The 10539-nt window shown below is 39.7% G+C and overlaps 2 protein-coding genes across 2 annotated transcripts in view; one reads left to right on the forward strand and one right to left on the reverse strand.

Annotated features, from left to right (window-relative positions):
• The window catches only part of PLCZ1 (phospholipase C zeta 1), a 49569-nt gene extending 41051 nt beyond the window's left edge, over positions 1-8518 (reverse strand). Inside the window, exons 1-2 of the mRNA XM_040233902.1 lie at positions 8448-8518; positions 6923-7082 (exon numbers count right to left, since the gene is read on the reverse strand). Coding sequence (XP_040089836.1) covers positions 6923-7082; positions 8448-8518 — 231 coding nt within the window. The remainder of the gene's footprint in view (positions 1-6922; positions 7083-8447) is intronic.
• Positions 8519-8957: 439 nt separating this feature from the next.
• Positions 8958-9857, forward strand: CAPZA3 (capping actin protein of muscle Z-line subunit alpha 3). The gene has a single exon (XM_040235278.1). The coding sequence runs from the start codon at positions 8958-8960 to the stop codon at positions 9855-9857; it is 900 nt and encodes a 299-aa protein (XP_040091212.1).
• Positions 9858-10539: the final 682 nt, after the last annotated feature.

A 10539-nucleotide genomic window follows, 5' to 3' on the forward strand; every position in this document is an offset into this window, starting at 1 on the left:
TTGTGGCTCAGCTGGTAAAAAATCCGCCTGCAATGCGGGAAATCTGGGTTTGATCCCTGGGTTGAGAAGATCCCCTGGAGAAGGGAAAGGCTACCCACTCCAGTATTCTGTCCTGGAGAATCCCATGGACTGGTCGCAAAGAGTCAACAGGACTGAATGACTTTCACTTTCACTTTCAGTGGGAGCTGGTGAGCCCTGAGGGAGCTCAGGAAGGAAAGAACACCTGTTATCAGACTGCAGCCACCCCCATGTTGAGCCCTGAGGAGGATATGAAAACACGGACTAATGACCCCAGATAGCTGAGGTGCATATCAAAGGAATGATTTCAGTGAGCCCAGACACTTACATCTTTCTATACTTAGAAAAGCACTGCACTACTTAAGATATCTGGTTTTCTTTAATTTACAATGATCTTTTGACATTCAGACTACCTACCCTTTGTAAAATTTCTATGTAACCTGGTCCTCCTTGCCTCCTCAGAGCAATTCTTCCAGGACTACTTTAGATGCTACCTCCCAGGGTCAAAATCCTAAAAATCCCCATCAAACAGAACATAACTCTCAACTTTTAGGTTGCATGTATTGATTCAGTTGACAAGAGTATATGTGCAGAAATAAATTAATGTCAAATACAAGTCTGATCTCTCTAACTCTCTTAAATTTCTCAGTGTTTCTCCTGTTTTCAAGACAAAATCCAAACTATTGGCATCCAAGGCCCTCAAAGACATGGTTTCTGCGCCGCCGCCCACCCCCCACCACCACTTCTTCCACGCACTTCACACTGTTCTGTGCTCTGAATCAATTACAATATAAATACCAAGCTACCTCTTGCTATTGTAAAGGCTGTTTCTTCTGTCTGGAGTATTGTTTTCTTTTTCATTTAAGTTGGTTGGGAAGAGCTCCTGGAGTAGGAAATGGCAACCCACTCCAGTATTCTCACCTGGAAAATTCCATGGACAGAGGAGCCTAACGGACTGCAGTCCATGGGGTCACAAAGAGTCAGACATGACCGAGTGACCGAGCATGAGCATGAATTTCTACTAATCTTCAAAAAAATGTCCTTCTCTCGAAGTCTTCCCTATGTCCCTCTGTGTCTCCTCCCCAGGTCATGTTAGAGAGCCCTACCTAGGATTCCTAAAGATTCTATACCTGCTTCTCTACTGGGGTTTATTATACCAGAATGAAACCTTTACGCATCCCTTCTAGAATTGTCTGAGGCAAAGTCTGTCATTTGTTTCCCATATCCTTAGTACATAAAGGGCTTCCCTGTTGGCTCAGGTGGTAAATAATTTCCCTGTAATGTAGGAGACCTGGGTTCAATCCCAGGGTTGGGAAGATCCCCTGAAGGAAGAAATGGCAACCCACTCCGGTATTCTTGCCTGGAGAGTTCCACGGACAGAGGAGCTTGGCGGGCTACAGTCCATGGGGTCACAAAGAGTCAAACATGACTGACTAACACTTAGTACATATGAGTGTCTGACTGAGGCCTTCAGAACTTGATGATTCGGATGAAATATGTTCATTTAATTGGAAAAGGGGACTAAATATCTCCCTAAAACTAGGGAGAGCAGGAAAAGATGCCTTTTAAAACATATTACAGAAAACATGCAAAATCTCAGGGCCCACTGCAGGGAATATTACAGCTTTTCAAAATGTTACATATTAATCACTTATGAAGTGACTTAGCAGCAGTGGCAGCAATCACTTATAGTTTACAACATAAAAAAAAAGAGTAATGAAATCATCTTTCTCCAGTTTACAAAAAAATAAACGTTCATTAAGTGGTTATTTTTTGCAAGGCATTACAAAAAGAACTTTCCCAAACAATTTGTGTATAATTTTAAAATATATCTTTTGGGGACTTCCACGGCAGTCCAGTGGCTAAGACACCATGCTTCCAATGCAGGGAGCCAGGGTTTGATCCCTAGCAAGAGAACTAAACCCACATGTCATGCAGTGCAGCCAATAATAACGAAATAAATAAATAAAATAAAAATTTAAAGTTTGAATAATTTTCTTAATTTAAGAAATAAAACGTATCTTTTACCTTAAGCCTATGACCCCCATGAAGGTAGATACTTTATTCTTTTTTTATTCCCAAAGCCTATTACTGGAAGATGGAAATGGGAACCCTCTCCAGTATTCTTGTCTGGGAAACACCATGGACAGGGGAGCCTGGCAGGCTATGGTCCAAGGGGCCACATGGGGCTGCAAAGAGTCAGAGATAAGTGAACAACTGAGCACACTCTAAATTAGGAGCCTAGAGATCATATGTTTAAATGAATGATTGTATCCAGGAGGATAAAAGAAAATATTAAAATAATTCTATTGTAACTCATTCTGATAGTACAGTTTAGAAAACAGAATAAAGGTCTTTCACGTTGTTACCATTTCCATTGCTCAGTTTGCTAGTAAAAAGATGAAATGTTACTTAATAAACAACATTATAAGAAAGCTGATCTATCTGATGAGAAAGCTGAGCTATCAAAGCCAGAACTTCTAACATAAAATGTAGCATTTTAAAATTCTTTTTGAAATTACCCTAAAAACAATGTATTCAAAATATAGTCTAGGAAATCTTATGACTTGCAACTTTTTCCTCAAACTCTGACATACTTGTCTTATGAAAACTTTGGGAGAAAAGTTATGACCAACCTAGACAGCTTATTAAAAAGCAGAGACCTTACTTTGCTAACAAAGGTCCATCTAGTCAAGGCTATGGTTTTTCCAGTGGTGATGTATGGGTGTGAGAGTTGGACTATAAAGAAAGCTGACCACTGAAGAACTGATGCTTTTGAACTGTGGTGTTGGAGAAGACTTTTGAGAGTCTCTTGAACTGCAAGGAGATCCAACCAGTCCGTCCTAAAGGAAATCAACCCTGAATATTCATTGGAAGGACTGATGCTAAAGCTGGAACTCCAATATTTTGGCCACCTGATGTGAAGAACTGACTCATCTGAAGAGACCCTGATGCTGGGAAAGATTGAAGGTGGGAGGAGAAGGGGATGACAGAGGATGAGATGGCTGAATTGCAGGTAAACTGGAGTTGGTGATGGACAGGGAGGCCTGGCAGGCTGCAGTCCATGGGGTCGCAAAGAGTTGGACACGACTGAGCGACTGAACTGAACTGACATACTAGTTTAAACTAGCAGGCAACTTGTTCTTTCCCCTTTTCTTATTCCCTGTTTCCTTCTGTCCCTAATGCATGCATGCATGCTGGGCATGCTAAGTCACTTCAGTCTTGTCCGACTCTTTGCGAGTCCATGCACTGTCGCCTGCCAGCCTCCTCTGTCCATGGGATTCTCCAGGCAAGAACACTGGAGTGGGATGCCATGCCCTCCTCCAGGGTATCTTAGGTCTCCAGCACTGGCAGGCAGGTTCTTTACCTCTAGCACCACCTGGGAAGCCCTAATGCAGATACAGTAATCAGAGGCACCTAAGACTCAGTCTTCCCTGAAGAAGGCCTTTGTGCACATCTTGGAGTCTAGCCTGAAGAAAGGAGCTTGGGCACACAAGCTGCTGTGCAGAGGACACATCCCTTGTCCAGAGGACACACTGGCTCCAATAGCCAGTGGGGCTTGTGTTTCTGGGTTTGGCTGAACTGAGGCAAATATAGAGAAATATAAGCTCTTGAAATTGAAAAGGATACTATTTCATATTCAGCCAGCAATCAAGACTGTAATCTAAGACTAGCTATGTGAATGGAAATGACAGGAGATATTTCCTAAAATTAGCTTGTGCTGTGCTTTGCTGTGCTTAGTCTATCAGTTGTGTCAGACTCTTTGTGACCCTATGGACTGTAGCCCTCCAGGCTAATCTGTCCCTGTGGATTCTCCAGGCAAGAACACTGGAGTGGGTTGCCATACCCTCCTCCAGGGGATCTTTCCTGCCACAAATTAAAAATAATGATTAAAAACAATTTTTTTAATTTAATAAAGGTATTTAAAAAAAAAACTTAGAGAACTACTGCTCGAGTCAAGACTCAGTAATTAAATTTGGAAAAAGAAGTTTAGAATATTTTGCCAGGGTCATGAAGTTATATGTGGTTTACTCAAGTTTTATAATAAAACTTCACCTTGTCAGAAAGTAAATTCATGTCAGAATTTATGTCAACTATTAAACATTTAGGAAATCAATAAATATAAGGTAATTTTCTCTATTTTTTTGAACAGTCATGATGTAGCTTCAACTAAAATTTACTTGGTGCCTACTTAATGCCGAGCCTGATACTAGGTACATTCACAAATGATAACATTTAATATTTAGAACCATCCTGCAAAATAAATATGTTAGTCTCCCCATCCTGCAGATTAAGACATTTGCTCAGAGATTTCTGACTTGTCAATCAAATACTGCACAACTAGGTTCTAACAGACTGAAGAATTTCTACATCCAATAAGCTTGCTAATGATAACAGCTCTGAGACACTGAGTGACTTTGTGTTTGTGTGGACACCAAAAAAAAAGAAGATTCACTGTGATTCATTTTATTTGCTTTGGCTAATAGGTGTACCGTTGCTGAGTGGAGAGATCAGCAACATAAGTTAAAGCAAAAGAGTTGGATGTTTAAGCTTAATCTTGAGCTATCTAGAAAATTCAGTTAACCAATATACTTTCCCTAGGCATACTATTTAATCAATATTTTAATCCATATACAGAAATTTCACCTAAGGCAACAAAGTATTTTCTATTAGGAGAATTATTTAAATAGCAGATAATGGTTTACCATAATCATCACCCTTGTTTATACAAAATTCATGCTTCTAAAGTATCTGAGGTCATTTTAAAGGGGTTTTTTAAGTATTCTAAGGAAAATAAATACTGCTTCTCTAATTTTTATAATTAACATTGTTTTCATAGCCACTTTAAAAAGTTTTGCTAAACAAAATAGACCTTCAGCCTGGCTATGTCCAAATAATCATAAATTCCAATCAATGAGCTATTTATCGAATTGTTATACCTGTTAACATTCTACATAATGCTTTTTGATACAGCTTGCATTTTACCCAAGTGCATTTCAAAGACCTATCTCTATCTTGCAGCTAATTCAAAGCAACTTGAAAATCACTAAGATTTACACTATTTCACATTAAATACAGATTTAACATATTACTCCCTCTGTATTGTGCTGAGTGTGAATTTTATTAAACCAGAAAGCACACAGCTGTTTCTCCCTTTGGGCAATATCACTGGGGGAAAACTCTATGTGTAAAGACCTTTCACAGAAATTTGTGTTCTTCAGGTGTGGTATTAGAAATTAATCAAAATTCTTATCGCTTATGGCAGCACAAGCTACTTGGAGCCATAGAAGCAACTCTGTATTCTTTGTCTTTTATAGCAGTCTCCTGAGAAGCTCAGTTTTTCTTTTCTGAACCTTCTCTTTTGGTTAGTAAACCTGAGGACTAAATCTGACTGAGAGAAATGCTTGCTCCTGTCTTTCTGCTTATTTTCTGAGCAGAGTCACCAATCGCCTTTCTTCAGGACTAGCTCTTCAAGGATATTTACATGATGAAGAGATAGTACTGCATTCCAGAGGAAAAAGCAGGTTTGTTTACTGTCCGGGATAACGTTAATAACGACACCATCTGGGGCCAAGATCAGACAGGCTTATTGCCCGTAATAAAAGCTCTGGGTTTCCTAAGCTTTCTTCTGAGGTCCCTCTCAGGTAATACACCCACTGTATGTGCACACGTCACCAGGCCCTCTTCATAACACTTTGGGAACAGGGCTAGGAGAAATGGCAGCAAAATGGTGATACCCTGGCAACTGGTATATTTGGGAGTACCAAGCCTTTTTTTTTCTGAACTGGAACGTGCCTCTGCAAGCATTCCTGGAACTCTACCAGGCTCACTGGTTAGCCCACATGTGAAGTAACAACAGGGGCTTCCCTGTGGCTCAGACTGTAAACAATCTGCCTGCAATGCAGAAGACTTGGGTTTGATCCCTCAGTCAGGAAGATCCCCTGGAGAAGGACATGGCTACCCACTCCAGAATTCTTGCCTGGAGAATCCCACAGACAAAGGGGACTGGAGGATTACAGTCTACGGGGTTGCAAAGAGTTGGACAAGACTGAGCAACTAACACTTTCACTTTCAAAGTAACACAGGCTTCCCAGTTTAGGTTAGTTGGTAACAATTTCACCGTAGATTGTGTTATCTGGCTTCCCAGTTCCAAAAAACAAAATCATACTCAGGACGTCTACCTTCCTAACTATCTGGGTTGGCTAGTCTAGTATTCTTGCCTGATTCACCAAGAAATTTGCCATCTCCCTAGTAAAAAAAAAAAAAAACTCAGCTCTAACACATAGCTTTTTCTTTTTTTCATGATCTTTCCATTCATCCTCTAGTGACAGAATTGAGCCAGGTTCCCTTCCTACAAATTCTTCTTTAAACAAAAGGAAGTGAAAAGTCACTCAGTTGTGTCTGACTCTTTGCGACCCCATAGACTATATAGTGGGGTCTCCAGGCCAAAATGCTAGAGTTGGTAGCCTTTCCCTTCTTCAGGGGAACTTACAGTATAATTCCTTGAAGATGAGTAAAACATGATTTTTCTCAAGATTGCCCATGCCTTCTACAAATCACTAACATCCAATCCAGTTACCATTTTATCATTTATATGATTTGATCTAATCAGATGACAAGTCTTAATCTGTTGTGAACATCTATGCATTCTCAGCAGATTGTTCTAAGCAAATAACTTGGTATTATTTCAAATTTTATCAACAACTCCATAAAATTTCCTCTTACCTAAATGCTTTCCATTTTGATTATAAATATATCTAACATAATTAATTGCTTTAATTTCTAAGAGACTAATCTTTCACATGTATTTTCTGCAGAAAACATACAAGTAGCTATCCACATTTCCTTATATTGGATGAAGTCCTTCCTGGGTGCAATATGCAGGGGACGGATATTATCTCACCTTAAAAATATATTTCACATGAATAGTATTGCACTGAATATCTAATTTTTCAAGTAGTTTCAGAGCTTTTTCTAGGGTAATTTTTCCACCTTTGAAGTCATCTCGAACCATCAACAAAAACCATGTAGGAGACACACCAAAAAAAGAAGTTAAGGAAATTCTCACAGAAAGTCATTTAGTACTTAAAATGACCTAAGAATATTTTGTCTCTCTTCAATGTTTTTCTTTTCAGAGGATAGCCTATCTCATGCCTAAATGAGAAAATAATTTTATGATAAATAATATTTAAAACAAAATTAAGTAGGTACTATTTAGTGCTAAAGGTATGAAAGGACTTAATAAAATAAGAATTATAGGAAAAGAATAAAAATTAACATTTGAGAAATCCAGCTATTACTTGGGAAATACAATCTATTTTCTGAAGACATGAACATCAAGATCTTTCTATCACTTGATCTCTCCCAGGATTAGTTAGGGGCATTAAATGAGCTCATAATATATCATTCAACATAGTTTCTGTTACTGAGATTTCAATAAATAATAACCATGTCTGATATGATTAATACCATTATACTAGCCAAATGTCCAGCTACTCACATGCCCCCAAAAGTAACATTTTAAGGACCGTCAGAAAGAGGTGTTTTGTTTTTTTTTTCTAATGCCATGGTGAATGTCTAATTAGTATGAAGGAGAAAACAAAAATAATCAAGCTTGCTTCATCTACAGAGAAACAACAAAATTTAGGACACTTCAAATTGAAAAAAATAAGATTGAGAAGGATTAATATGACAGTCTATAAAATCATGAAAAGTATCGGTAAAAATTGTTCAACAATACACTCAATTTCAGATTGTTAGAACTAATGGGAAGCGCTTCAATTTAATGGCTGTGACTTAATATGGCAAAGCTCATGTTACAAGAAAAAGATACAGGAAGCTAGGGAAATTAAAAAAAAAAAAACTCAGGATGCAAAAAGAAGGAAGCAGTTTACACTCAAATGAGAGAAACAAGCTCAGGAGTCTTCAAAGGGGATAAATCAAGAGAAGGGAAAGAGGAACAGAAAGGACTTCTGAGTGGATATTTGTTCTCCATATTTTCATGACCTGAAGTTTTGTTTCTCCTCACTTAGAAGCTGCTCCCCATTATGAGTTGTCACAGGTGCCAAATATAATTAACTCCGCCCATTGGCAAGAAAGGGATTCCTTGAAACTCATCCGCTGTTACCACTGCCCCTTTTCTAGAAAGAAAGCAGAAAACACAGTGGTTTGTTGCCTTTGTTCTTTGCAGTTAGCGCAACACTTAAATCCCCCAGAGACTGTATGGAGGCTTGTGGTCTCTGCACTTCACTGCCCTTAAAATGTTTAAAAAAAAAAAAAAAAAAATGTTTCTGGCTTCTTGCTTATATTCTGACCATTTCCAAACCCACAATGTTTATAAGAGAGGCAACCCTTGCCGTCTGGCATTTTCCCATGAACAGCCATCGTCTCTCATTTTATTTTTACTATTTTGTTTAAACCCCTCAAACCTTTCAGGATAACATACTGCCACTGGGTTGGGGACAGTTATTCTGACGGCCTGATTACAAATCACTGCCATTGTGGTCCCCAAAGGGTCAAAGAGCTTCCAAATACTCCCTAGAAACTCTGGGTTGTTTCTCTTAGATCTACGACCACCTATGCGATAAACACACCACTTTATGAAGAAGGCTGTTCTGGAGGCTAAGTTCTTAAAAAATCTTCAAAATTCGTATAGCTGGTTGGCTGGGCACCACGCTGTCAGGTGACTGTCATGTTTTCCTTTGGGTCCAAAGGCCCATTGTGATCTCATCAAAAGTTCCATACTTCACACAGCAAGCTCCTCTATGACTTCATCAGGAGACTCAGAGCTGGCCAGACAACCTGTTTTTGGCATGGCCAGACATGATCATCTTAAGCTTGAATGTTTAACACCTGGATGGGAAAGGTGCCCCATGGAATGTTCTCTCATCCTCTGAACACTGTTTATTCCAGAAGCTCTGCTTCTGCCACAACCAAACATGTCACGTAGCACTCTGAGTAGGAAAGAGAAAGAAAAGATAATTCGCAGACTACTGATACAGGCTCCTCCAGGGGAATTTGTAAATGCCTTTGATGATCTCTGTCTGCTTATCCGTGATGAAAAACTCATGCACCATCAAGGGGAGTGTGCGGGCCACCAACACTGCCAAAAATATTCTGTCCCACTCAACATCGATGGGAATGCTGTCCTCCTGTCTCACCACAATGTCGTGGGCGACTACAGGTTTTTCGACTACCAGAGCAAACTTTCTTTCAAATTTGACCTGCTTCAAAACCAGTTAAAGGACATCCAGAGTCATGGAATCATTCGGAATGAGACAGAGTACCTGAGGACTGTAGTTCTGTGCGCCTTGAAGCTGTATGTGAACGACCACTACCCAAAGGGAAACTGCAACGTGCTGAGAAAAACAGTGAAAAACAAGGAGTTCTTGATCGCCTGCATCGAAGACCACAGCTATGAAACAGCAGACTACTGGAATGGGCTTTGGAAATCAAAATGGATTTTCCAAGTCAATCCATTTCTAACTCAGGTAACAGGGAGAATTTTTGTGCAAGCTCACTACTTCAGGTGTGTCAACCTACATGTCGAAATCTCAAAGGACCTGAAAGAAAGCTTGGAGGTAGTGAACCAAGCTCAGTTGGCCCTAAGTTTCGCAAGGCTTGTGGAAGAGCAAGAGAATAAATTTCAAGCTGCAGTGTTGGAAGAACTACAGGAGTTATCGAATGAAGCTCTGAGAAGAATTCTACGAAGAGATCTTCCAGTGACCCGTACTCATATTGACTGGCAGAGGATACTCTCTGACTTGAATCTGGTGATGTATCCTAAATTAGGGTATGTCATTTATTCAAGAAGTGTGCTCTGCAACTGGATAATATAAAGGATTGCTCCTGGTAACCATCTTGATCTGATTCAGTTGTGTTTCCGGGGACGGGGGGTAGGGGAGGCACTGAGGTTATTCTCCTAAAGTTGAGAAGCCACCAGATATGTCCATCACTTGGCAGATGTAAATTTGGGGGCGATTTTTGGTTTTACTTTTTTAGGGGGGGCACATCACACAGTCTGTAGGAACTTGTTTCCCCAGGCTAGGACTGAACCTGAGCCTTCAGCAGTTGAAAGCAGAGTCCTGACCACTGGACTGCCAAGGAATTCCAGATGAAAGTTTAAATTAGGGACAAGTCTTCCAAATCATTTTATTCAAGGAATATTTACCAGTAACACAAGGAAAGGGTGATGGTAATGTGTTTCATGGTAGTGACAATCATAAAGCCAGAAACATTTATTAGAACCTAAAACGACTTTGTAGAATGTGGCATCCCAGAAGTATTAATATAGGTGGCCAGGGTTAAGGTTGTGTGAGTGTGTGTAGGAATGACTTTTGACTTTCTTTGTAACTGGAGAAGGCATGCAAACAAAAGTCATTCTGCAAATGATAATTCACCTAACTCAACTCACCAATAAGGGGGTAGATTTCAATCAGTGACATTAGGGTTGGATGGTCCATGAAACCAACAAATATCCAAAATCTAGCTCATATGAAGGACTACTGGACCCATGGCCAC

The sequence above is a fragment of the Oryx dammah genome, unplaced genomic scaffold (assembly GCF_014754425.2).
Source record: "Oryx dammah isolate SB20612 unplaced genomic scaffold, SCBI_Odam_1.1 HiC_scaffold_29, whole genome shotgun sequence".
Lineage (NCBI taxonomy): Eukaryota > Metazoa > Chordata > Mammalia > Artiodactyla > Bovidae > Oryx > Oryx dammah.

Excerpts from the sequence above, each read along its gene's own strand:
- CAPZA3 (XM_040235278.1), top strand. The coding sequence starts at position 8,958 with ATGTCACGTAGCACTCTGAGTAGGAAAGAGAAAGAAAAGATAATTCGC.